The 27757-nt window shown below is 41.5% G+C and overlaps 2 protein-coding genes across 4 annotated transcripts; one reads left to right on the top strand and one right to left on the bottom strand.

The window, feature by feature from the left end:
* Nucleotides 1-942: 942 nt before the first annotated feature.
* On the bottom strand, nt 943-8826 carry PRR11 (proline rich 11). The gene is made up of 9 exons (XM_019545704.1): nt 8634-8826; nt 7937-8090; nt 7110-7232; nt 5333-5587; nt 5114-5212; nt 3668-3780; nt 3485-3544; nt 3301-3397; nt 943-1735 (listed from the first exon to the last, which is right to left on the bottom strand). Exons 1-9 carry the CDS (start codon nt 8750-8752, stop codon nt 1667-1669), a joined length of 1089 nt encoding a protein of 362 aa, XP_019401249.1. The 5' UTR covers nt 8753-8826; the 3' UTR covers nt 943-1666.
* A 678-nt stretch (nt 8827-9504) lies between these two features.
* Nucleotides 9505-26838, top strand: SKA2 (spindle and kinetochore associated complex subunit 2). Of its 3 annotated transcripts, none has more exons than XM_019545700.1 (7): nt 9505-9606; nt 18803-18892; nt 19733-19909; nt 20497-20583; nt 21776-21815; nt 23369-23501; nt 24465-26838. In XM_019545700.1, exons 1-7 carry the CDS (start codon nt 9574-9576, stop codon nt 24589-24591), a joined length of 687 nt encoding a protein of 228 aa, XP_019401245.1. In that variant the 5' UTR covers nt 9505-9573; the 3' UTR covers nt 24592-26838. The 3 variants fall into 3 exon arrangements, with proteins under 3 accessions (XP_019401245.1, XP_019401248.1, XP_019401246.1); XM_019545701.1 differs by lacking the exon at nt 9505-9606 and adding an exon at nt 15038-15061; XM_019545703.1 differs by lacking the exons at nt 21776-21815; nt 24465-26838 and having other exon boundaries at nt 23369-23490.
* Nucleotides 26839-27757: the final 919 nt, after the last annotated feature.

Genomic DNA, 27757 nt, shown 5'->3' on the forward strand with positions numbered 1-27757 from the left:
CCCGTGCTCCTTCCCCTCCATATACCTACCTGCAGGGCACTGCTCTCCACCCTGCCAGTTTTTTTTCCTGGCCCTGTGCATGCATACGATGCTTCCCCACCCCAAGCAGGACCCCTTTCAAACTGCATGCTGCCTGCGTGGCAAGGGAAACCGCCCTTTCCAAGGGAAACTGGGCACCCAGTGGGCCCCTGGGTGTGGGCCTCAAGGGCCTGTGCATTAATTTGCCTCTGGTGCCCAGCTCCTGAAATGTCAGCCCAAGACCAACGGTGGATGGTACAGCTGGCTGGAAGCAGCGGGGTGTGGAATGCAGCAGCTTGAATGGAGAGCGCTTCTCCAGAAGTCTGGTGAAGGATCCCCTGGAGAGCTTCCACAGCATCTCTTGCTCCCCCACTTAAAAACTGCAAAGCCAGGGAGATATACACTGCAGCCAACACCACCTCTGTCCCGTTCTTTGATGGTACGTGCGTGTGTGCACAGAATGCCCTTCTGCTGTTTTAAGTACAAGTGAACATCACGGCAGTCAATGTGGACGCATGGAGTACCTAATCATTGCATACCTTGGTTTGGGACCAGGCGGGCCCATGCCCATTCCATTTCTGTTGCACCATTTAAGACCTCTGGATGCTTCATTATCATCATGACCTTTCTATGTGGGCAGTATCATTGGCCTCATTTTACAATGGGAAAAATGGAAACACATTTTATGCTTACCCAAAGACACGTGGCCTGTCAGAGGGACAGCCCTGGCTGTGACTGTTCAACAGTCCTATGAGATGAGGGGCTAAATCTTTCGTTCTGTGGTGGTGAGATGAAGTGGCCATAGTAGTTCTTTCTAGCTTTAAGATCTCAGTATTCAGGCTAGAGACATGCAAAGCAATTTAGACACAGTACTTGGTGTACCAGTAAAAATGGTAGCATAAGAACAAACCAACACCATACATGTTGAAAACCTGTTATTACTTTATACCTTATTACTGAGCCACTTAACTGTATTAGTCATGACAAAGCAGAGTTAAAAATGAACCTTTGAGTTAAAAAGCTGTTAAACAGTATTAAATTGAAATACTTAAATGTGCACCTCAGCCTCAGAAAGCACCACTGTGGCTGCATCTATACAAGACACTTACTGACTGCGGTTGTTACTGCACAGTCATTTAGTGCTTGCATACACAAGTACTAAATCTAAATGACTGCACAGTAACCAGTGTTACTGTACTGTAGCGTACCCACACAGCTTCTTGGTGACACTGACCGCGTAGTAGCTCCTACTACTGCGCACTAGCATTGTGTCACGCTTCATAACGTGCAACACAACTGCATAGTAATAATGAGCCAGTGCACAGTCAGCATCTCACGGAGACACAGCTTGTAAGCAGCATTAACTGCTCCCTTTCTTAAGGGAGAAGTCAAAGATCTGAAAGGACCAAGGAGAGACCTCACTCCTCTTTCACCCTTAGCGTAAGTCCTGGCGGGTAAAGTTTGAGGCATAATGAAGACGTCACAAGGAAGGCTGCATTTTTCTGTGAGAAGAACATTATGAAATAACACATCTCATGTGTACTATACTTGCTTAAAACAAACATGATACCTTCAACACGTGGATTTCTGACAAGTCAAACAAGTGGTATTTGACCCTCAAATTGTCATAAAAATATCAGCCACCCATCTAGTTCTGCTCATCAAAGCTGCTTGCAGTGTGTAATGGAGCTGGAGAGGGACTCTTGGGGTGAGCCATCTGTTTAAAAACAAAACAAAACAAAAAGAACAAAGTTACAATTTCAGTTTTAAATTTCAGCATGCTTACTTACACAACAATGACATGGAAGCTTATCAACCACTTCCAAAATATAAGAAATTCCCTAGTCTGACATGGAAAATGCTTTTAAACCTCAGATTCCTTCCAGCATCAACAGGAATCTTGTTCTATTTCTCTATTTTCAGCTGGTGCTGCAAACACTGCCACCATCCAAACAGCCAGGAATCTCTGAGTCCATAGCCACTGGATATTCCAACATATGGGACACATTCAGACGAGCATGCATGTGCAATCTGCAGTGCCACAAACCCATCTGTGGCTCTGTGAATTACACGCCCTGTACATGCATGCATTTGCTGCACTGCTAATTAGTAGCACGGTGGGCTTTTTTTTTTTGGACACTGGGAGGAGATCCTGGTGTAAAAATCAATCAATCAATCCATTAATCACTCACTCTAGAAAGAAGTGGGATGGTCCACGTGCTGTAGCGTGCACTGCCCAAAACAAGAGCCTGGCCGGCCAGAGCCATGCTCCAGCTGCTAGCCAGGCTCCATGTGCCTGGATTGCCACCGCTGCAGCCCTATCCCAAGTAAGACTGCTGGGGCCAACTCAGGTGCTGGCCCCAGCCTCCCACATCCCAATTGGGGCAACTTATAGTGCGCCAGAGCACACACGCAGGGCTATTCCCCAGGGACAACCAGCAGCAGTGCAAATGTATGCTGCTGCCAATTGTCCCTGGGAAATGCACGTTTTGACTCACTGGGACGTGCCCATGGGGTGCATCCTTGTGACTATTGAGATTTAGGACATTTCTGGAGAGCCTTACATGAGCCCTGCCTGCAGCAGAGAACGTTTGGGGTCCAGGTAATAGGAAGACCCAATCACCCCAATTCTTCCTGCTTCCTCAAAGATACTTTGAAATTGAAAAAAATTGAGAAGGAAACACAAGTGGGCAGTTTGTAGGTGTGCTTTCCACATCATGCAGAGGCCATGTTGAAGGAGAATCTTACCACACTCCTTCCCACATGTGTGGGCTGAGCCATTGATTAGGCTTTGAATTACGCTCAAAAGATTCAAGTGCGTTTCATATGATGCTACTAAGATTTAACATTTTTTGTGTGCTTATTACTCTCAAAGCACGGTACACTCATTAATTAAATGGTAGGCGGCATGAGGCACTAGGTATCATGAGACAAGGCTTAACTCCCAACTCTGCCAATGACCTGCTGAGTGACCTTCGGCAAAAATCACATCACATCTCTGTGCTTCAGCTTCCTCATCAGTAAAATGCACATAATAGCTCTCTTTGTGAAGCCTTCAGATTCATGGATGACAAGTCTGAGTGAAGTATAACTTATTAGTAGTAATTACGCACTCAGTTGTGCTTGCTACCAAAGGCTCTCACGACCCACTAAGGCATCTTATGTCTATGAAGTGCCATGCAAATCAATAGTGCTTTTTTGCAAGAGAAACATTCTTTGGAATTCTGTAGTTTATTACCAGCAATTAACTTTTTGCAACAAAGGAGCTGAAATTTGACTTGCCTGAAATTTGCGCTTCAGTGCTTGAGTCATTATGGGTGTCAATCCTGTGCCAGTTGCCATGTTCTCTTTGTTGTTTAACGGAGTTCCACCTGGACTTCTGAAAAGACAACATGAATGTTAGGGGAAATCTTTTTTAGTTTTCTTGTTAAAGAAAAAAAGAAGAAGAGACCAGTAAGGCAGTTACCTCTTTATATTGACTCTTTTTAAATGTTTTCGAAGGTCTAATTGGTTTTTGCCGGGAGTGCTAACAATAAAAAACAAAAAATGTTAAAATCAATTTATTTCTCAAGTACCAGACATGAGGATGATGATGATTATGAACAAAATCAACTTTTCCATAAAACAAAGGAAGTAGAAGGTTTCTTACATTAAGAAATTCGCAATTCGAGCTGGTGGTTGGTTGGATTTAGGTCTCAGATTAATGCTTTGTAAGTCTGAAACCGTAATTAATGCCCTGTGTATCTTCACTGGTGATCCCCCCTAAAGGCACAAAGAACAGTGTTACCACAAATGCATTTTAAAAGGCCCCACTGAACATACTGTCTATTTAATATTTATACTCTGCATGTTTTAGTGCATTCTGACTCTCTAGCTTTTTTGAATCATTAAGATTTAATGTGTCTTGGATAAAAATAGGCATTTTATAAAAGACTCCTGAGCAAAAAAATGCTAGGGAAAAGAAAATACCTGTCCTGATAAAAATCAACATGTTTACAGAAATAGTGGAACACAGCAAGCCATCACCCTAAGCTAAAAAGAACACACTTTGCATAGACTCCAAACAAAGTAATTTACCTTCCTGCTTTACATAGGCATCTGCAAAATGAGAACATTTTCAAATAACCCTTACTGGAGACTTGGAAGTAGAAGGATTATATTGGTTATTGAGTCCAAATGCACTTTCGGCAGGATCTTTTTGATAGTCACTATGTTAGGGGTGAATTTGGCCCTATGGCAGCAGCACATTTTCATGACTGCATAGTGACTGCTAAACAGGATTTGTTCATCAGCACTTAAGCATTTCTCCGAATGTATGAAGTGAATTAGTCGATTCACTGGATTTATCACCATTGCCCCAAACATGGTCTAAAACTACAGAGAGCAACATACACAAAAGAATACGCTAGCTAAAAATAGGAATCCATAAATCATTCAAGACAGAGAAAGAAACCACAGCCCACATATGCTATTGTCGGAGGGGATAGCAGATATTCAGTCCTTCACCAGGGACTGTTCTCTGAGGCAGGGCAACTGGGTGGTGCTTAAATTTGTTTTTAAAAGGGCCTTTGCGAGATGAACTGTCAAATGCAATCTTACAGCTGAGCAGAGTGCAGGCACTGGTCTTGGCTAACACCACAGCCTGAAAAATTCATGACATGGCCCTGAATAAGAACAGGAGTTCTGCCAAAGCCCAGAAAGACCAAGTTTACTTCTAGTCTCTGCATCTCTCTGAACAGCAGCAAAATGGCTTCCAAGGTTGGCAAATGTGGCAACCACTTTTGTGTGGATACAGGAACCATGAGCAGAACCAAACTTCAAGTCAGAAATCCTGGATCTCATGCACAGGCCAACCAGACAAGGTAAGCCCTGGTAACACCCAGCAGGAGTCACCCTTCTACAACTGCTACTCTGGGCCTGATGGAAAAAGGGGTTGTAGGGTTACAGAGAAATGCTATCGTCTCCTCTGTGCATGGAGCCATCCTAGAGCTGGCCTCACTGCCACAGGGGTTCAGTAACCCATCCACACACTGGAATCCTACTGGTTCTGTTGTGGGCAGTATTTGTCTCCTGAGCATACTCCCCTTTGGTTTACCTTATCTGGTCTTGTGCAGGGTTGGGTCTTCTTTAGTTTTACGTTCAGGAGATCCTTCATTGTAATTTGTATGGGACCATCTTTTTTTACTGATATGGCCTGTTAACAAGGGAATAAAAAATTAGAAACTGCAAGAGTTGAATGCCTTTTGGGTCCCGTACAACTCTGCACCCTGAACCTAACACCACTCAGACACAGAATAACCCGGTTAATCCTTACCAGAGGGGTTTTATTGCCATTGACCCCTTTGAGAGGTAGAAGTGCTGGAGGGGGGCGTGGCGGGGGCAGTGGTGGTGGAGGAGGTGGTGGTGGTGGTGGTGGAAGAAGAGCAGCTGCAGGTTGTAGCACTGCTGTAGGAGACCCAGATACCAGCTCTGGAAGGCTGATACGTGCACATACAGGAGCATGTGTTAATGGTTTATTACATCTTTGGCAAGGAGAGTTTTCTGAGGAACGAACCACAGTCCCGCTCATCTGGCACAGAAAAAAAATAAAGTAAAAATTCACTCTCTGTCCAATGTACAGGAAAGTTCAGGGAATAGAGGTTGTGACTCAGCTGAACCAAAATGCAAGGCCCAAAGATATCCTGCCCTAGGTCTGATCCTTTAGCTGGCTACCTGCAGTCCTCCAGCTCCCAGGCTCTGGTGCTTCAAGTGATGCTGTCTGTATAGGGTGTTGAAAGTGCTTTGCAATGAAAGGAGATTAGGAAATGTGTATTCTTTCTATTTATATGTGACATGTTTCCATATTGGACCTTAGGAATTGTTTCAGCAGCTTTACTGGATATTCAGGGTTGGATTAATTTGATCACCCAGAGTTAGAATAAAGGCCCTGGTCTGTTTTCCCTGCATTATACACTCCAATTGCATTCAGCAACTGAATGAAGGGGAAACATTACAGTGATGCAGAACATACCCCTGCCACTCATTCTAAACAAGCAGTTCCCAGCATCTGTGCATAGCCCCTTTGGGGCTCCATGCAGACAGAACAGTCTGTTCACAGAAGCCAGCAGCCAGATTTCACAATGATTTTTACTTTAGCAATATTTTCACTATGGATCTTCATTTCTAACACTCCTCAAAGCCAAAACACTGCCAAGATTATAAAAGTAACACCCTTGATTAAAAAAAAAAAAAGAAGTTGCCATCTGAAAAATGTTTACCTGCTATTGCTACAAGCACTAAGATCATTATAAATGGAAGAGGAGCAACACATTTACCTTTATCAACAGTTTGCTTGCTCTCTACATATAGTGACTTTCCTTGCCCCGCCCCTGCCTAGTTAGTTAAGGATATAGAGGCACATCAAAGGATCAAGGCCTCACTCAGTTTCCTGTGTCAGACTACAGTTTTCCTGAAGTAGGACGTAAGGGAAAAATATTTGAAGAATAGGAAAAGCATGATTGTAACAGTGGTGTGGACAGGAGTTTCAGCCATATAGAATCATGGAGAAGTTGGGCTGGAAGGGACCTCCAGGGGTCATCTACTCCAACCCCCTGCCTGAGATAGGATTATTTCTCTTCAAACCACCCTATACACACCAAAATCTAAACTCTGCATAAGCCTACCATCAACCCCGACCAGGACACAACACAGCCTTTATACCCTAACCTGCCACAGGAAAGCAAGGGCACCACAGCAGCTGACGTCCTGTTTCTACAAAGTAGTGTCAATATATGCTTAAGAGGTCCTGTGCTCCCCCCCACCCCACCCCCAACTATAGAGGAAGGCAAAACCCTCCCTAGTCCATACCAATGTAACCAAGGGGGGAAATTCCTCTCTGACCTCAGATCTGGCAAATCAGTCTGACCCTGAGCAGAGGGCATATATAAATCCCCAAACTCCATTTTATTCTCTTTCAGTGAACAGATTTCAAATAGCAGGTGTCCCTTTAGCAGTACACATACTTCTAGTTTTCCTCCCTGACCCCAGGTCCTTAAGTGTTTAGATAAACAACAGAAAAAAATCCTGAGGCTACTAATGTAACTGCAGCTGACCTGGAGCATTCCTTGTAGTCTGGAAAATTCAGTTTCCAGCTTTTGCATTTCTTTCCTAAGCGCATTCAGCTCTCGTAGATATAAGCGGGATGGGAATATGGTGTCTCTGACGACTTCAAAACTCTATGTATTACAAAGAAACAAGGTGAAGATGTTTCTGGTTATATGCATTGCAAGTTTCACGCAAAACCCCACGTGACTTAGGAGCACAATCCCCACCAGAAGTCATTGGCCTCAGTCAGGAGACTTGTCATTGGCATGAAGGCACACAGAAAGGAAGTTTCACACCTGTCATTTCTTTTTGACTTTTTCCATCCTGCGGTCAGTGCCTGTCAATCAAAGAAGACTTGCTACATTTGTGAGATGTTATAATTGTCAAACTCTGATCCCAGCTAATGGGGACTGTAAGTAGGGTCACATTTCCTCAAAACAAACTTTTCCTGCAGATTCTCAGCTCTCACAGCTCAAATTTTAGCTGCAAGTGCTGTAGTATGGTCTGAGGCCGTGAACTAACATCTCCTTCCCTGTTAAAAGGTGGAAACTGCTTATGTAATGCAAATCTTTCAGCTATTGCAATAAGGTCTCCAAATTCACATATGAGTTAAAAGTAAAATATTTCTGCGCCTCTTAACATACCCATTCCTCTAACTGAAACCCTGACTGATTTCTCCCAAATGCTGCTCTAGCAAGAGATTCTAAAAGTTTGTATATATTAGGCTTCATCTCAGTTTTGAAGAGAGGGACACGCAGAGTGTGAGAGTGTGTGTACTGCACATGCGTGCTACAATAATCTTACATTGACAAAAATAAATATTTGGAAAACCCACCTGTGCAATACTGTTCTGGCACCACGAGCAGATTGACGACACTGTCATCACTAAGGGCTTCACTGCATTCTTCACAATGGGCAAGTACACACTCCAGACCGAGAAGCGGTGAGTTTGGCTGCACGGTGTGTTGGGAAGAGGACCATCCACTGACCTAGAGAAGATTTCAAACAGGGAGATTTCAGCCATTTCAGAATGTAACTGTGGTCCGGCGTCAATAGCTAGGTCAGAAACAACCAGCGAGTTTGACATGAACTTCAGCACAGAGGGATGAATGAAGTAAGTGACACATTGAAAGGAACTGCTTATTTTTTTCACACCTGACTTTTCCCTCCTACACCCGTCAAAGTATCCTGTGGCACCCATGGGCACCCCACACAAGAACAAGCAGTTTAGCCCTGAAATTACATCTGGAAATTGGTTGGGAGAGAACGCTCCGGGACACAGCCTCTTCCATCCCTGATTTCGGATGATGCCACGTCACACTTGGAGCAAGCGACGACCCTCCCGGCGAACGAGGAGGCCAAATGCATCCCCTCTTATTTATTTATTTTTTAAGGAAAAATGTTCACGTCCCAAGTCAAATGGCTTCCAAATCGGCGTGAATCGTTCAAGAACCACGCGTGACCCTGCTACTGGCAAGCACCCTCCACAATCCTGGCAAGCGAGAGAACCTGACGGGTCCCTGGCCACCTACCTGGGAGTGGGCGCAGCTGGGTGCGGGGGCGGGGGGGCCGTGCTCCTTCTCCTCCTCCGCTCCTCGTGCAGCTTGGCCCGGGCTCGCAGCTTGCGCTGGCGCTGCCTGTACTTCGCCATGGTTTCTAGAGAGGCACCTGAGGGAGGTCAGAGGAGTGGAGCCCTGCCCAGACCCCTGCTTGGAGAAGGGGAAGTGAAAAGGCCGGGAGATAGGGCTTCCTCAAGGGCCCACACCCACCCCCCACCCCGCTGTAGCCCAGCACCAGGACCTTCTCACTTCCCCTCCAACTATGGACCTTTAGCCCTTCACCTCTGGCCTCTGGACCTTTGCCCCATGGCCCCGAGCCCACTCACCGCCCCGCGCAGGCGCCACCCTGTAATTCAAACCGCTCCGCCGTCGCGCCGCAGCCAATCACAACTCGGCTCTCTGCGCCCCGCCCCCCCATGTTCCCATTGGTGGGAGTGATCTCGGAGTGAGGGTGGGTTGGGAGGTGGGTGAAGCAGGAAGCAATCAGATTAAAAGAGGGGGAGGGGAAAAGCCAATCAGGGACGAGTGGGAGGGGGTACAAAGGAAACACCGCCCACCTTGCAGGAACGGGCCAATCCTAGAGCGGCGGTGAGCCCTCTGCCCAAGAAGGCGCCACTGCTGCCTTCTTGGCCAGTCACTTTGGGAGCCCGCGCGCAGCCACTGAGAGCAGGCGGCACTGTGGGCCTAGCCAATGGCGTGGCGCGTTTCCCCTTCCAACCAATAGGCGCGTCCGGGCCATGAAGCGGGTTTACATTCCCGCTCGCCCAATGGGCGCGCGCCTGTGTGAGCAAAAGGCCAATCAGAAGGGAGCGATGAGTGACAGCTGCCCAATAGGGAGCCCTGGCTCTGCCGCCCTGTAGCGAGGGGGGTGGGTTTCCCTCAGCCGCCGCCTGAGGAATGTCAACTATTCAACATGGAGACGGCGGTTAACAAGCTGGAGACCATGGTGAGCGCGGGGGGCGGGGGCCGGGCCGCGGGGGGGAGGCCGCGAGCCTGAGGGGGTGCTGGGGCCCGCGCTGAGGGTGAGTGGGCGATGGGCCGTGCAGACCCACTCCCATCTGGGCGCTGAGGGAAGAAGCGGGAGGGACGCGGCTCCCCCGCCCGCGTGGGCCAGCCCGGCTCCGCGCTTCTCGATTGGGCCGGGCCAGACAGATGTGTTCTGGCCGGTCCATTTGCCTTCACCCCGGGGGGGAGGGGCAGGGTGGGCCCGCTCCATTCAGACCCCCAGCGCGGGTGGGGGTTGAAACTGAACCCGCTTGGGCCGGTCCATTTTCCTGCTGGAGAAGGGGGTGGCGCCGATTTCACTCGGACTGGTCCATTTTCCTCTCCCCCCGAGGTGGAGTAGAACTCACCTGGACAAATTCATTTTCTTGGGGCTCGGTCTCACCTGGACTGGTCCATTTTCCATTCAGCTGTACTGGGGGGAGGAGCAGAGGTGGTGTGGGCAGGTGCATTCCTTTTTCCTTGGGGGGCAGGGCATGGACCTGGAGCTGCCCATTCCCTCCTGCCCTGGGGGGGTGAGCGGTGGGCCTGGCCCAGCCTGGGCTCCTGCCCCGGGATAGGGCATGGGGTGGCCCTTCCTCTTCCCGTCTCTGGGCTGGGGAGCCTGTGCCTGGGTTAGTCCCGTCTCCCCTTGCCCCAGGTGGGTGAAGCACCAGCTCCTCCGGACCAGCCTTCCTCCTTTTGGCCCCAGCTCGCCTCTCCTTGGCGTGGGGCAGGAAGGATGCGGGGTGCAGGTTGTGGGATGGCGGCCGTCTGTCCCCTGTTGCTGGGGTCATCCCCCCAATTCTGGGGTGGGGATGTGCTGGAGAGCTTCCTACAGCCCTTTCCAGCTTGGAGAGAACCTGAGCAGCCTGGTTGGATGGGGTTACTGTCTCCCTATCCTGGTAAGGAAAGAAAGAAGGTTGTTTCAGCCGTTCCGGTCCATATATCCCACTGGACTCTTCACTCTGTGTTAACACCACCTCGTGCTGTTCCCTTGGGCTGGATTGAAGGATTGTCACCTTGCTTCCTGCCCCCCGATCATGTTACACAATGGTAGTTTGATAGCGGTAGCTTCCACAGTGCAGATAGGATCTGGGAATCTCTTCCTTTCCTTCCATATCTGAGCCCCGTTGTGACAGCCCTCTGGACCCGAGTCAAGATCTGGGCTTCAGTTGCTTTCTGGAGACTTGATACTAATGTAATTTAGTAGCTGTTTGGATCATAATGGGCATGCATTTGTTTATAATTTTGCTTGGTTAATATTGTGAATGTGCCCAGAGATCTTTGGGAATGATCTGTGTATTCACAGATTTTTAGGGTCGGAAGGGACCTCGGTAGGTCATTGAGTCTGACCCCTACCCTAGGCAGGAAAGAGGATATCCATATCTAACCCATATTCAATTTATAATGGATATTTCCATTTCATTTCTAAATGGTACCATAAATATCCATTTTATAGGCTTTTGTCTGAGATTTGCACATACTGACAGATGGCTCTTTAAGATCTCACGGTGATTTCTTCTGATGCTTGTCAAAGAACTTTGAGGTATTTTTGCCTATCGTTTATTTGTCCCGACAGCATTGCTTCTTTTGGTATCAGTAATGGCCCTGCAAAGAATAAGTAAATTATCCCGTCCAGAAAGCTAGGTATTGCAGGAGCATGGTGTTGGCTTTTAATACCTGCTACCTGGAACTGAAACTTAAATCAGGTGGTAAGAATGAGTGTAGTGTTTTGCTGGTATCTATTTATACACATCATAAAATAAGTAAGAAAGCTACTCAAGAGAAACTCAGAACAAGGAGGGCTGTGGACCAGACCATTGTAGGAAGCAACATGTATGTCTACATTATCCCTGACTCTAGTCAGTGCTTTTATTAGCACCGAATTTAAGGACTTCCTAGACCAGTGATTCTCAACCACAGTCCCATGGCACTCTGGGGTACCTTGAGATATTATCAAGACTACCGTGCAATGTTAACATGGTTAGGTGTGCAAACACAAGTCACAAGATGAACCCAGAGATTTTCAGAATATTTTTAACACTGTGGATTCCTATTTGATCTGTTGTGGTCTTTTTTGAGCACATGGCAACAGAAGAATTGCTTTATTATTTTTCTGTAGTCAAAAAAAGAAGTGAAGATTGGGAGCTGGCATTTTCCAAGGGGTGCCTCAAGTCTAAAAGGTTGCAGATCATTGTTTTAGACCCTTATATTTGACTTCATTCCTCTACATTCAGTTACTAAACCACCTTCTCCATTCACAGCATTGCTCAACTTCCACTCGCAGTGTAATACATCCTTTAACACATCAGCAGCAACAAGCAAGTAAGCGTGTGTTGTCTGAAAATAAACAGCGTTTGGCTGAATGCCCTCTAAAGTATTAGCTTGTTCTGCTAATATGTCTCTGTCATCTCATTGAGTGACCTATATTACCACACTATTCCCGTACCAAGACTCTTCTGAGTAAGCACGGGAGATGATATCATGGTTTTGTGATATGATTTGCATTATAACATAAATATTAATATTTTATAATGTATGTAGACAAAAAGGGTATCTGATTCTAGTGCCCCAGAGTTGAAAAGGCATTGCATTAAACTTGTGTACTACCTAACTCTGAATTTCATAGCATGTGTGAAAGATTCATTTTGTATTCTCAAACATGGCACTTTGGAGGGTGGGGTTGATTTTGTTTTTCTTTTTTTTGAACTCCTAGGCCATATACAGTATATGGTAAATCAGACATTAATTTCTGTAGTGTCCTGTTCTTCAGTAGCTACTAGCTTGAGGTCATCCACTCAAATTGAGCTTAAAACATTGGTTTTACCCTGTTTAGATGTAAGGTACCCCTGGATAGACTCAAAGTACCCCTTGGAAAATGCCAGCTCTTAGTTTTCACTTTTTTTTTTTTTTTGGCCTACAGAAAAAAAGATAAGATTTTCTGTTGCAAGTAACTTAGAAAAATCAATGCCTGTATGAACAGTTTGGGTTTATCCTGTGATCATGTTTCAAACTTAGCAGTGTTAACATTGTGTGGCATCTTGCAGTACCCTTAAACGTGTCTCACGACACCCTAGTTGAGCATCACTGAGTTGGAATGATAAAACGATACCATATTGGCTTCAATGATCTATTCCATTTTTTTTTGTCAAACCTCTAAAATTCTGTTTTGTAAATGTAGAACTGGAAGTTGTTAGCCACACAATCAGTATGTTTTGAGATCTACCTCTCTCTTCCAAAACTTGTTTTGAATCCTGTTTCCTTTTCCTATTAAAGATTTTTTTCTTTTCTTTTCCCTTTCAACCCCTGCAAACCTGGTAGAATTATTAAGGACTAGTTGTCAAGTTCTGTGTCACATTATACCCACATTTCAGGGTGTCACACTTCAAAGATTCTGGTAATTCACAATTGTCTTCCTTCTGAATGCAAACATAATTGTAACAAAAATAAGTAAGAAGATAGTGTAAAAGTCGACACACTGGTTTCGTTGAAGGCTGTAGGACTTCTTCCATTCACTTGTATCGGAGGCAGGATCTGAACCAACATCTTAAGGTCTAATTTCCAAGTAGACCAAAGAGATCTTTGTAATGAGTTTTGAAGGATTGGTTGTAGACTAAGAGTCTGAACAGACAGCCTATCCACCTGACACATGGCAGAGCCATTTTGAGTCTCGAGTTGTACTTTTATATTAGTAGAAGATGCCAGGTTTTCAATAATAATCATCGGAAAACTTCTTACACACCTATCTAGCTATTTTTTCAAAGTATAGTTATTTGATTCTCTCGTCTTTAAATTCATGGGAATTTGTGTCTTGGCAACTATGTCATGGTTATTATAGCTTTGTGTCGCTTGTTTTTGCTTCTGCTCGTTGTTTGTTTGCTCTTCCTGCATTTTTGTGAAGACAACTCTCTTCATAGAAGTGTGAAAAAATAATACATCTTACTTCCCCAGAGGTTTTGGCATGCATCTTTATAAAAAAAGAATCAGTTAGTCTGTAGTGGAACCTAGGAGAAACTGTTATTGTTTTGCAGGAAACTTAAAAAGAACAATATGAATGATAATACTGAATAGTCAGGGTTGACTCGGAAGCAAATCTGTATGTATCTGAAAGACAAATGATCAAAGTACAGTAACATGAAGAGAAGTAGGAGTCTTATAATATCCACACAATATGGAAATATTAATTATGCATAAAGAGCTCATACCTAACATTTTTAAGGACACAAATGCAAGGAAAGAGATACTGAATTGCAGAAGGAGATGAGCATCTGAGCACATTCCCTGATCCAGCACTCATCGGAGTCCGGGAGCATGTTGCATTGACTTCAGACCTTGGCTCAGGCTCCTACTGAGGACATGATATATAGTGCTATGTTCTGACAAATAAATGATTGGCTGTTTTATAGTAGAGATCATCATCAATCTTTGGACTCAGAGTGCGTTCCAACATGCAGCCTTACTGCGATGAACAGAATTGCCGTTACTTATCAAATGCGTGTCCACAAAATGTAAAATGTCATTACAATAAATGTGTAAGTTGACACTCCACAAATGTGGAGTGCTTGTTACAGAGCAATCTTGATCCATTTCTTTCTCTGCATTCTTATCACGGGGATCTATGTTTTTGCCCCTTTTATTCTTGATGCATAGTGTCTATTCTTGATGCATAGTGTCTGTCCAGTGCCCTTTTTATGTTGTACTACTAGTGATCGTGCACAAAAAGCAGTGCAATGTTAAAAGGGCATTGGCCAGCGATACTGTCTGCGTTACTAGACTTCTGTCATGGATTCACAAGTTGCAGATCAGAATACTTGTGTGTGTTCAGCCTGGGAAGCAATATGAAAGGTGATAACTTTACAGAAGGATGTTTCATTCATCTGGTTTTCACACTTGGTGTCTTTTAGATTTTTATCAAGGGGAAATATCTGGCTGACAGTATTCTGTTATCTTGCTCTGCTGCCTAGGAAATCTGAAATAAATAACTTTGGAAATCCCGATGTTGGGCAAAAGCAGCAGCAGAATAGTTGCAGTTTCAGTTCCCGAAAGATTTTTAGTGGTTTTAATTTTTTTTTTTTTCTTGGTCAGTATAATTGCAGTGTACTTGAATAATCATAGCATGTTAAAATATCGGAATTCCTTCACATCTCGAGTGGGACATATTTAACACTAGTCAAATGGCGACAAACCATGAAATGCCAGTCAGTACCTGACACAGAGTGATTTCACCTAATGCATATTTAGATGGTGTTGATTTACGTGTTCGGGATTCTTGCTGCTAACAAATGCTCTGACTTTATTGCACTACTGTACTTTACAGCTAGCAGTGCAATAGTATTGTCAAAGCATCTGAAAGCAGAGTTCACAGCAATGCCTTGAATCTTGTGAATGGCTTCTGACAGTTTCTTCAAAGCCCGTGAGTCAGTAAAACCTTGTTTTTCATAGACTTACATTTTCTTTTCAAAACATTTTAATGTACAAACAGTCCTCATCTATAACTTCATGATGATGATGACATTAAATTGTCTAATTTTACTATTCTTAGCAGGAGAAAATGGTGAATTTACTGCAGCAATTTTTTTTTAGATACAAGTAGGAATTAAAAATAAAATTGCATATAAGTGTGCTGAAACAGACATTTCTTTCATATTTCTAAAATAAAACAAGGTGGATTATTTTTTTTTAAACTGTTAAGTTTTTATAAAAGGTTCTTTCATTTGTATCGGGTATATTTGTACAAAATACGCTGCAATATTGAATTGTATTAATATTCATTAATGCTAAATCTTAAAGTATTAGTTATATGACAGATAAGCAGTAGATTCATATTTTACTTTAACTGCACGCTGCTGCTATAATTTAATGGTTTGCTATGAATTTGTGAGCTTCAAGTTCTACTTGCCTAAATATTAGAATATTCTTACAAGCTGCGCTTCATAGATACTTGGAAAATGTGCTGATTTTATGACCCATTTCATTTGAAAAGGTAATATAGTATAAACGACCTTGATGTTAAAAAGGAGCAAGGAAAGCCACGAGTCATCAGCGGTCCACAATCAGTGATTACTGAAAGAGGAGACCGAAAACAGACTGTTTTACAGGTCTGTCACTATACAGAAATATAAACTCGTGTCAGTGAAGGAGGATAGAAATGCCAAAACGCTTGTTTTAATTGTTCATGGACGTTTTTAAACAAAAAATGTATAAGAAGTAGTTCCCTTTTGCATTTTAATACTAAATGAGATTTGTTGCATTCTACCTTGGAAACAGTTTAATAACAAACTAACGGTAAGTTATCGGAGTAATAAATTGAACAAGCGCCTGTCTTGATTTTTATAGGTGGTGAACGTCTTTTAGATTCAACTTTTAAACATCTGTCCTGTTTAACCAGCACTCCAGGATTTAAGCTAAGAATGCAATGTAATTTACGCTGTTTAAACAATCAGTGGTCACCTGCAGTTGATCAGAACTTTACTATTTATTGTGGAAACAAAACCTAAGTATTAGGGTTGTTATTATTGTGCGTTTTGGCCAAGACCAGTGGTTTTCAAACTGTTTCCCTGGAACTGGGGTTCTGTGATGGGCCATCAGGGGTTCCCCATGGAGACTGGGGGAAGGCAGTGAGTGCATCACTACTACAGGGCCAGGTTGCCTGGCTCTGCTTCTGTCTTTAGGATGGGATAGGGGTTTTGCTGCAGAAGAAATTATATGAAAGGGTTCCTTGACTTTAGAAAGCTTCAGATCTGCTGGCTTAGGTCTGTGTGTGTATATATTTATATATTTAAAATTAATTGACGCTATTCAAGGCAATTAGCATTTTTCTTCTTTTTAAAAAAAAAAAATCTTTTTTTTTCTCCATTAGTACTTTGAAATATTTGGTAGGTTCATGCACTGTTAATTTTTTTTAATAGTCTTTCATTCACATAAACTAGCAATTTTTCTTATTAGATTTGTCAAAAGTCTAATTGTCAGTCATGTCCAGCTTTTGAACACTGCATGGCAGTTTTTTTATGTTGAAATTTGTAAACTGTATATTTTGAGGAGGTTGTGAGCTTACGAGATTCACTGAGATCATTAACTCTATCCTGATGAGGTTTTTTTTTTCAATTTAGTTTCTCTTCTGGAGTACTGAGGGCCTCTTAAGCAATATAAATAAATTTGAACATTATTAGGAATAAATCTTTTTGGTTTATATTTTTTGGGCTTGGAATGTTCTAGTTGATCGTTGATTGTTCCCTCCTATTTTGGCAAGCTTATTGTAAAAGAGATGCAATCATGAAAAACTTTTTCCGCTGGTTGTTGAGAGTGTTTTGAGGAACTCCCATACTTTCTGTTGCTGGGTGGTTGGAAAATATCTAATAGCAAAGCTGTTGATTAGGTTTTATAGGAAGGAATGTTTGAGATTGATGGCACTTAGAGCTCTGTGGAGGCCTTCCTGGAATGTGAATGGCGATGCATCTAAATATAGATAGCAACGTGGACAGACTAATTGGAGGGCTCTGTGAAGGCAGATGCCTCAAAAGGAAAGTGGTTCTCATGATGGGTACCAGTCCAGGGAGATGAATTTGTAATTACATCGACCAAGGTGGTGTAAATCAGAAGAAAGAAAGAAAATTGCAGCTGTTTCAAGGAGAATTAGGCACCTAAATACAGGTCTAACTCAGACCCTATTAAGGTTGATGGAAGTTGGACGAGGTGTGTCACTGCTAATTGTCTGTGGGGAACCAAACATCCATGCCATGTGTGGATGCAGCCTAGTAGTCCATCACAGTGTTTTCAGGGGTATTCCAAACACCTATAACCCTACCTTGAACTTAATTTCAATTGTAATTTTTGCTACAGAGTTAGATGGCAGCTCATACTGTGACTGTCACAATGAAGCAAATGAGTTTTGTAAGCATTTAGCTTGCTTTCCTAAAAGTCCCTCTCTCAAATGAAATCCCAAAACAATTAAATGAAGAAATTCATAATGTTGGTTTTATGAACTGGGCATGCTGCCTTTCTTTAAGCCAGAAGTCCCTAATAGACATTAAAATGACAGATGAAAGTTAATTAAGCAATAATCCAATCATTACACTATTTTACAAGGCAATTATCCTATTCCCTACTGGCTTATTTATCCCAAGAATAGAAATGTGAGTGAAGTGTACTGGTGATGTCATCAATTTGATTATCCACTTGTCAGTCTGATTTACTGGGAAATAATCAAATGTGTTGTGAGTGTTATAATCAACCAGGAGGACACATTTTTAACATAATTAAAAGTAAAATCTCTGTTGATATAACCATGTCATGGAACCTTGTTGATACGCTCTAATGGGGGAATAGCTGTGAGTAGTACAGTATTGTCACTAAGGTTTTAATGTTTTGAAAGAACAGAAATTAAGCTGAAAAAGTTGAGAAATTGATGGAGACCTATCTCCTGCACCAGTGAATCAAGCAAAGGCTATCTTTAAAAAAAGTGTTTGTTTTTTTTTTCCCCTCTTTCCCTGATATAATTTCCCACCCTGGTTTATAACTCAAAGGCTGAACAGAAGAACTTTATCTTGAGTGATCTGAATTGGAGGATATTTGGTATACTAATAGATAGCGATGTTTTCATGCAAAACGAGGCAATGTGTAGAAGTCATGAAGACACAGGTAAGGGACAGAATAGTTGGGTGGTAAGGGTTTGACAAAGGGAGTGAGGTGGGCATTGGTAGATACCTGGGGTGTGTGGTCACTTGTTTCATATGTACACTGGTTTGGTAAGCCAGTGGACAGATCCAGACCTACACTTGCATTGGGAAGAGCAGAGAATGGGTATGTCTGCTTCAGTTGCCCAATAATGCATGAAAATGCTGCCAGCTGTCATCTTCTATCAGGTTTCAAGGACCTTTCCTGGCCACCACTTTTCATTTCTTGACAAGCTTGCATCTGCACTTAAGGCGTCTTCACTCTAGGTACTATGCAAATGCTAAGGTGTTGTAAGTTTGCCCCTCTATCTTTGTTTCAGCCCCCAAGGCAGTGTCAATAACTGGACTAAATTGGAGGAGTGGGTCAGCCTTTAACACTGAAACATCCTGACTTCTGCTCTTTGGAACAGAGAAAAGACAAATGGCCACATTTTGTCTAGGTTTTTTTGTTCCTTAATACGTGGTGATTGATCTTTGACGTTTTAGTTCCAGAAGGCAGAATCTGACCTGGATTACATTCAACACAAGCTGGAGTTCGAAATAATGAAAAACCTTCCTGAGGATCCGGCAGCAGAGGTATTATTTCCAGACGAAGTGAATGCATTCTGTTGCATCTTGCATTAATTCACTATTCATAGGTAATTCTGTCTCGGATTAAAACTCTGCTTGGTCTTTTGATTTTATATTCTAAAATATTTCTCGCAGCATACCAAGACAGCGAATCTAATGTAGATTTAATAAAAATCACATCATGCTGGTGTAATGGAATGCTACATTTGTGTTTTGAGAGATGAACTGGAGTGTCATTAAGTTAATACTTAAGAGGCACTATCAACTTCACCACCTCCCTCAAACACACCTTTGCCATGACACCTACAATAAATCTGCCAACAAATGATGACTAGACTCGGGGCTTATGGGGGAAAGAAGACAGGAAGGGAGGGAAACAAAATAAACTGTCAGCATTTAACACATTCTGTAAATCTGCCCTCACCCACACCCATATGTTCAGATATATAAACCACCCCTTGTGAAATCAATGTATTCTAATTCAGAAAATATCTCATAAGGCAATAAAGCAACAAAATGCATTCTCTTCATCCAGCTGTATCTCCTGTGGTACCAAGGAGGTAGTATTATTTTATTTATAGCATTTCTCGAAGACTAGTTATTAAATGGACTGGGAGATGGAGGAAAAGCTTATAAAACATTTTACGTGTGACCAGTGTACTGATGCTTATAGCTAAGATTTCCTAACCGCTTTCATCATTATAAAGGGTCATTTTCAATTACTCTTTAACAGTCCTTGTTGCCATATGCTTTGGGAATGTCTAATTGCTGTTTAGTCAAGAATATAGCCATTAATCTTCTTTGCAGTGTCTTGGTAGCTTAAATATGCTTTTCACCTTGATATAGGAAAATCCAGTGACTCTCTTAGAGGAACTCTCAGTGGTAAAGTCACATTACAAAATGTTGTGTGTGCAGCTGGACAAAATTTCCAGAGAGCAAAGAGAGTCCATGAATTGTATCCGTGCTGCCCTAGAAAACACTATGAAGATGGTGCAGGCACTACAACAACACACACCTCTCGAGGTAATAATTTTAGTCTTTCTAATTTGGATCCAAACCTAGACATGCATACATAAAACTCTATGTATATATGTGTGTGAGTAGTTTTAACTGAAATCACTGTATACACATCATCACTTTGCAGGATTGGGAAGTTAGATTTTCTTAAGCAGAAAAATGCTTCAGAGATCTGAAGCTTTTTTTCCTGTTTCTGATAGACCCTGTTAATATATTGGACTCAGTCCTAAAAACGCTTATGAGGGTGAGCAGCACCACTCAAGTCTGTGCATCTACCTACCTTTATATGGATTGGCAGGGTTGAGCATATTCCCCAGTTCACCACTGAATTACTCCAAGGTTATGCTGCTGGAACTCTGCTGGCATCAACCTGAAGTGATACAGGTCTCATCTTTGTATAAGTTGTTGGAAACAGATGGCTTGTTGCACAAAACTGTCCCATTTTTAACTGACTTTTCATGTGCTTTCTTGAAGGACGCTGTCAGGTAGAAAGTGTAACTAGCTGTAACATGAAAATGGTAACTGTATTTCTACTGAAATACAGCCCTTCTTCCCAAGAGTTGAAAATAACAAAATCCTCTCCCTTTTTGTAGCTTTTACCTTTGTCTGAAGAAGAACAGAGTTCAGCACAACAGTTAACGTGCCAAATTGTTAAAGAAACAGATTCACCAGTGGAAGAGGTAATGCTGACATATGGCTTAATTTTGCAAGCCCCATAATCCTCAATTGTTCAACTGAAGTCAGAGGGACTGTTTGTGTGAACGAGGACTGTTAATGACTAACGGTTTTTACGGTGTGCCCATAGTTTCTAATTTATTTTTTTCAGTTTAACCATATGTGTACTACATTGATTATTTAATTAAATGCTCTGTCAAGGAGATTTTGTTTTTGAATGGAGATTTTTACCCATGACCATTCTTTTAAAGAAATGTTTGCATTTGTTTCCTATATATTTTTTTTATATTTCAAAAAAGTACAAAAAGAAAGACAAATCCTACTGCTTTAGATTGCATCAATTTGTAAGATGGAAGGACCCAGATTGATGCAGTTATGAGCACTCCATCAGGACATTAAGTAGGAACTGGGAGTAAGGGTTTTGGGGCCAAGCTGAAGAACATAATTACTGCAGCCAAATGGTGTCAGAGTAGAAAATGTATTTCATGTCCTGTAACGATATAACTGTCAATTGAAAACGAATAAGAAAAATTTAACCCTATTATAGTTCTGATACAGCATAGTATGAAGCTAAATAGGACTATCATTATTAGGCAGAAACTCTTTTTCTCTGTCAGGACTGCTATCAAGTCAAAGACTCTACAATGTGAAAGAACAAAGCTTTGCAAATTATTTAATACTTTTGTTTCTAATGTAAACTAATAAGTTTCCGGTATCTTACAGGCCTTGTCCGTCTTTGTTTCACTTCACACTCCCCACTGTCTATTCAATAACTACCCCTCCGTTGTCCCATCATCACCAATTGTTTGTATGACTGTCTTCTGCCACTTTCTGCCTCTTCAGTTCTTTGTTTGCAAATATCTTCTCTCCTGCCTGTTCCTTGTAGTTTCTCTCTTCTCCTTCTGTATTATTATTTAATTTGAAGCCTTGCATCAAAAGGCCCTATGAAAAATGGACAGTTTTGGAACCAATATTCTAATTACCAGTTAATGTCATGTCTGCCTAGGAAGTGTTTTTGCTTATTACTTAGACTTGTCATTGACATCAGTGTCTGCAGAGTCAGGTTCTTTAAGACTTAATTGGTAAAACTCACTCGCGTATTAATAGAGCAGTACGGTCATGTGTAAAAACAGTTACGGCTTAAAAACTGCAATATAATACATACAAATCTTCACAGTGCATTCTCTTTATTTATAGCCTACTTGTGCAGTGTCAACAGTTTCTAACCCCAATGAAGGTAAGTTTTGAAAAATCCATTCAAGTTCTTCACAGAAATAACCTTCCTTTTCTGAGCCTGTATTTTTTTTTATTAAGAGTTGTTGTTGTTGTTGTTGTTGTGAGTTCTGTGCATAATGAAACTTAAGGTTCGCACCTACAGAGGCAACTTTTTAAATGTAATTAAAACTATGTTTATGTGGCTGCAGTGAAATACACAAAAATGTTAGACTACTCTCAAGGCTGCTCTCCTAAATGTGGGACTTAATATGTGTATATATCCTACAGATTTAAGTTATTGTCCAGGACCAGGGATAACTGGATAAAAATGCTTTATTCTCTTATAACATCAGGCCTTGCAGAAGCCATCAGTTGAGAAATGGGTGTGATTTGAAATCACCCACTAAATTAGGGTGATTTTTTTTCAGGGAGAAAAGGAGGCATATCATTTTGGAATGAAATATCTATCGAATGTAGTACCCATGGTAAACAATTTATTGGCGTTAAAAAAAAAAAATGGCTATGAATGCTAGTTAGTAGTTTTTATATTGATTAAAGGGTTAAAACTTAAAATGTAAGAGACTGGGGTATAAATTCAGTTTGAAGGATGACTTCTGTTTACTTCACTGGGATTTGTGCTTTATTGTTGTCTGGACTGGATCCAGTTCTATTGTCATATCAATACTTCTTTTTTTTTTTTTTTTTTTATGTACATGGGAAAAACTGTTGCTTAATCCAGAAGTGGTTGTTTAAAAGAGAGATTATCCCAGTGATATCTTAATAGCCTCTTGTCAGAGCAAAATCAGCAGATCCATGTTAGGTTTCCATGTACATCTATTTGTTCCTAGGCTCAGCATAATGTACAGCACTCTAGGGGTATTACAGTTGTCTGAAAGAGGGGTGGGGATGTGAGGAGGAAGTCTTGCAGCAGTGGTATAAGGAGGGTGGGGTGACTGGTGAAAGTGCCTTGGGCTCTAACATTGAAGACCATGGGGAACTTGCCAAGTAAAGGGATGTACTTTGTTGCCTTTTTTTTCTTTTTAATACATTTTTTTTTTTTTCATTTTATTTTCCCACCTACCTGGTTTATCATCAAAGATATTACCTGATGATTTACTAGGCATAACATTCTGAATGTGACATCTTATGTGACAAGAATTACATCTTGCTGTGTGTACACTGAATTGAATTGGACGGGTTGAGGTTGATACATTTGAGGCTATTTTCAGCTTAATTGTGTGGCTGGGGTAAGAAGAAAAAAAAAAAGGAAAATGATGTACAGTCTCTTTATGTTTCACTCGTGTATATCTGATGTTTCAAATACTCAGTGATGAAATAGGAATGTCTATAAATAAATGTCACTTTTGCAAGGATGACTGCTCAGCAACATGCTGACTACATATCTTCACTTAGCTGTCAGAGTTGGTACATCGGGATATTTGTCTTTCACTCATTTTTTACCTTTATTTTTTGAGCACAATGGAGATAACTTTTATTTAAATGAAGTTTGCAGTAGCTGAGTATACTGTAACATTATCTGCATGTACTAAGATATTTTTATTTTCCAATTGCTAGAATCACAGTTCAAACCACTGACTGAAGAAATGCTTATGGCTATACCAAGGAGTATTAGAAGTACTGTTAAATTAGCAGACCTGAATAGCTTTTACAGGGAACTGTATAACCACTTTGTTGTACATAAGAACAGGTAAGAATTGCAGCAGTACGTGAGTCCATTTAATTGCTGTTAAGCCTTTAACCTTTAATTATTACTTGGCATGACTGAAAAATTATAGTTTAAAGTAGTCTATTTTTTTTAAAGTACAGAACAACAGTGTTAACCTTTTCAGAGTCATGATGTAGCAGTGCATTAGCTTCAGAAACTGATCCAGATTCCTGTTGCTTTCTGGTAAGGTAAAAATAAATAGCCCAAGATGACAAGCCTTTGGGTGGGGGGGAAGACATGCATCTTTTTTTGCAGTGATCAAATCACCTTTTGTTTTTTGGGGTTGTTATTTTTTGCAAGATTAAAACCTCAGACTAGGCAGAAATATATTGTTTTAACTTAGTTTTACACCATGGATGCCTGAGGTCAGAGGTGTACAAGAAAAAATTTGCTGGTATAGCTGTGCTTGAAAATCACTTTTAGTGAAGGTGTAGTTTTTATTCCAGCAAACAGGTGCTTAAAGCGGATCTGCCTTAGAGCAGTTACTCTTACCTGGCTTCAGGGAGTTCAGGTTGTTTTAGCATGCAGCTTGCCTGAACTCGACATCCTGGAAGTGCAGGAGATACCCTAAGACAATATTAACATGGTTAAGATGGGTGTTTGCTTTTTTTGGTTTTTAATGCATTTTGTTTTTGTGTCAGAGTAGATGATTTTTTTTTAACTTGGTTGAAGTTAACACAGATGCTTTAGATGCTGCTTAGATCACTCTCTGAAGGCTGACTGGTACGAAAGAGTCTTCACCTTTCTACTCCCCTTCTCTACACTTTGTTGTAGTAGAAAAGGGGTAGTGATTATGCTCTGACATGTTCACACGTTTCAGTGGCTGTCAGGGGATACAAAGTTCGGACAGTTATGCTCCCAAAATCTTAACAGCTCTATTACATGGTAGTTTAATTACTTCATTCCAATGTTCTATTATAATACTTTCCTGCTTTTGTCTTGCAGAGCAGCATTGAGTGTTGCACAGATGAACAAGATGAATATGAAAGCCACTGATTCAAGGGTAAAAATACTGAAAGAACTTTCAGTTGTGGAGATTGACAAACAAGGAAATGCCAGGTTAATTGTTTAAGCCTCAATCATTTTGTTCTCGTATTAATGTACAAGGATTTTGTGTCCATGTTTGGAGTATCCAGGGGCAAATATGTCTCTGGTGTTGGTAAAAGGGATAAATTAACTTTATAGGGTACCGTGGACTCAGTTTGAATAGTGTGTTTTAACTGCATCATGTTTGTCTATTCAAGTTGTATTCCTAAGTGGCTTTGAAAGTAAATGGTCAAAAACTGTTTAATTGTACTTGCATTCCTGAATAAGCGATTAAGAATTTTAGTAGTCCATGCTGTATTACATGCCTTCTGGTTTCTTAAAACCATCTTTCAAGTCAGTGGCCTGCTTTTTAAGCTACCATTCCAGGAGGGCTATTTGAAATATTTGTTATAAGCCTTTCCCTAATATTTTTACTCTTCATGTTTGGTAAATATTACTTTTCAAATTTTAAGTCTTTTACTTTCATCATTCCTTGCTCTGGACCTTTGGTCAGTCCCACAGACTTTTCCTGTATGGGCCTCTGTTGTAGCAGGAAACAAGCTACACCTACTGGACACTCCCAGGGTTGCTGGGCTTGGATCTGCTGTGGGTCCCACTGAACTCTTTTTAGGCTCTGCCGAGTCTTAGTACATTCCATCATGTCTCTGGCTTCTGGCACATTTGCTCAAGAGACTCTCCAGCAGACTGCTTTCGTGGAAGCGGTGCTCCACAGTGCAACTGCACTGTCCCCAGGGGCAGAGTCCTCTGACTTCCTAGGAGCTGTAGTACACATGCTCCCAGAGTTTCATTCTTGCAGGCACTCTGAGCTAGAGTTGAAGAAGCCAGGCACAGACTTTGTTAAGGATTTCTAAAGCACTCACTTTAATGACACACATGCAGCTCTAAGAGAAACACCAAATGTTGTGTGTATGTATATATTTTGCCTTGGTTTCCTTACCGCTGCTGAGTTTTCTGGGATTTGGGTCCGTGTCATTTCAGAATTTCAAGTCCTCTCTGTTGGTCTTTCTTCATGCATTTCTCCTCAAGATCCACTGATTCCCCTCTTGGAGTCCTTCTTCCTTTCCAGCTGACCTGGTAGTTAAAAAGTCTGTTATTCCTTTGGTTCTCCAGAGTCCATCTTCAGCTTCTCAGACTTTGAGATCTCTAAACATCACACTTGCAGTGACACTTGGTTTCTTTTTCCTTTTCTGGAGATTTTTCTCCAAAACTGCCCTTTCTGCCAACCACCTGGAATAGCTGGATTGCTTCAGGTACGGCATTCTCTCTTAGCGCACATTGCCCTGTCAGACCCCAGCCATTAGATGTTAACAATTCCCATTGTATAGTCCGTAGCAATGTTCTAGGTGCATGCAATACGTGAGAGGTCTTGTCAGCCCATGGTTCACTTACAGCATGGTAAGAGTTAGAGATATATACAGAGTTCATAAAATCAATTTAAACAAATCATAAATTGTATCTAGAAGGCAGTTGGGGTACCCAAGCTATTACAGCTTCCCACTGCTTTCAGTGAGAGTAGCAAAGGATTTGCAGGATTGGATCCTCTGACTTAAACCCCTAACCCCCAATTAAATCGGTGTGATTCTTCCAAATGATTATAATGGGAATTGGATTGAGCTCATATTCCAAAATTAAGAGACGATTAATTCTTGGCGTCTCTTATATGCTGCATCAAAGTCACAGGACTGAGGCATAATTCCTTGAAACATTCTAAGTGCCTGTATCTCACAGTCCGTGTGACAAGTCTTACAGTTTAAATATCAGACTTATTTTAATGTTATTAAATGGATGGAGTATTTCAAATAGCACATTATTTGTAATTTGCAGATTTTTTTTTTTTTTAAAGCTTCTTAAGGAATGTTTGTGAGGTTTGTAATGAGTAATGTATGTTCACCAGCATATTCTCGACATTTCACAAGAATGCAGTGCAGTTAAAAGTAGTAAGATACATACAGTAAGTTGTTAAAATCTTCATTAGATTTGCTGCTGAAAAGCTCTCCAAAGGCAACGGTGGAATTTACTTTTCTTTCTCTAGAGTTTGACACACTGCATAACTTATTTGTGAATATAGTTTAGTTACATATTTGGAAAATACGGTGTGTGCCTCTTTGGGCATGTGAACTGGTATTGTAGAAGGTGGGATAATGTTGATATTTTTTCAGTTTCTTACATTTCCTTTATGCAACCTTTTCTTAAAGGAATGTGCATTGGTAAAATAAACCAAATGTAAGTGAATCGGAGTTTCCAATAAAGTGACTGTATGGTCCAGTCTTTATGAATTGGTCTTCATGCTGTGAACTGGCAGATGGCAGTGTTCTTTCAATCTCATCTTGTTATTTATTCATGCTGCTAGTATCTTTTTATAAACCTCTCTTACACTGAGAGAAGGATAAAAGCCTGAGTAGTTTTGTTGCTGGCAGCCACATGTAACTTGGGACCAGACTGCAAACACAGTCTGCAAGCAGCACCAGAGCCAGAGTGATTGGTTTCAGGTGACTCTTCTATAATATGGTAAATCATCTCCTGGAACCAGACCTATGGAAATTCCCCATTGGATTTGATTTTTGAAGGTAACAGTTTTGGGTGGGGTTTTTAGATATGTTCATATCATTTCCCTTTGCATCATGTTATTGTCGTGTATCTTCTCCCTTCTTAGAAGGGAAATTCATGAACATACTTGCAGTTCAAATAATTTTAAGATGATGGGAAACCCATTTCACAAGCTTCTGCTCATTTTAATAAAGCTTCTATTTGCCTACAAGCCCATGTAATTTATGCATTGTTCCAGAAAGACAAGTGGGATATAACCGCAATACTGCATCTTCTTTATATTATGATATAAAAGTATAAACACTACACAAGTTGAAAAACTTTTACTCTTGGTTGTATCAATGATTTTCTATTCTAGTCAGGTTTCTCTGCTCTCCTTGTATTTTGCAGTGAAGATTAAATTGCTTCTGACACTGGGATGAATGATAAAAGTGAATGACGATGGGCAACAACTGTGGCGGAACTGGTGCTAAATGTGATTTAACTGCAAGTATAGTTAAAGATAAACCATCTTCAGGACCATTTCAGAAACAGGCTAAAGTGTTAGTCTGTCCTCACAGCTAAATTATGTTTAGCACCTTTTGCTGAAATCCATTGTCGGTGACGGATAAGTTTGCTGCTGTAGATGAGGCTTGGGAAAACAC

The sequence above is a fragment of the Crocodylus porosus genome, unplaced genomic scaffold, assembly GCF_001723895.1.
Source record: "Crocodylus porosus isolate Cpor-Errol unplaced genomic scaffold, CroPor_comp1, whole genome shotgun sequence".
Lineage (NCBI taxonomy): Eukaryota > Metazoa > Chordata > Crocodylia > Crocodylidae > Crocodylus > Crocodylus porosus.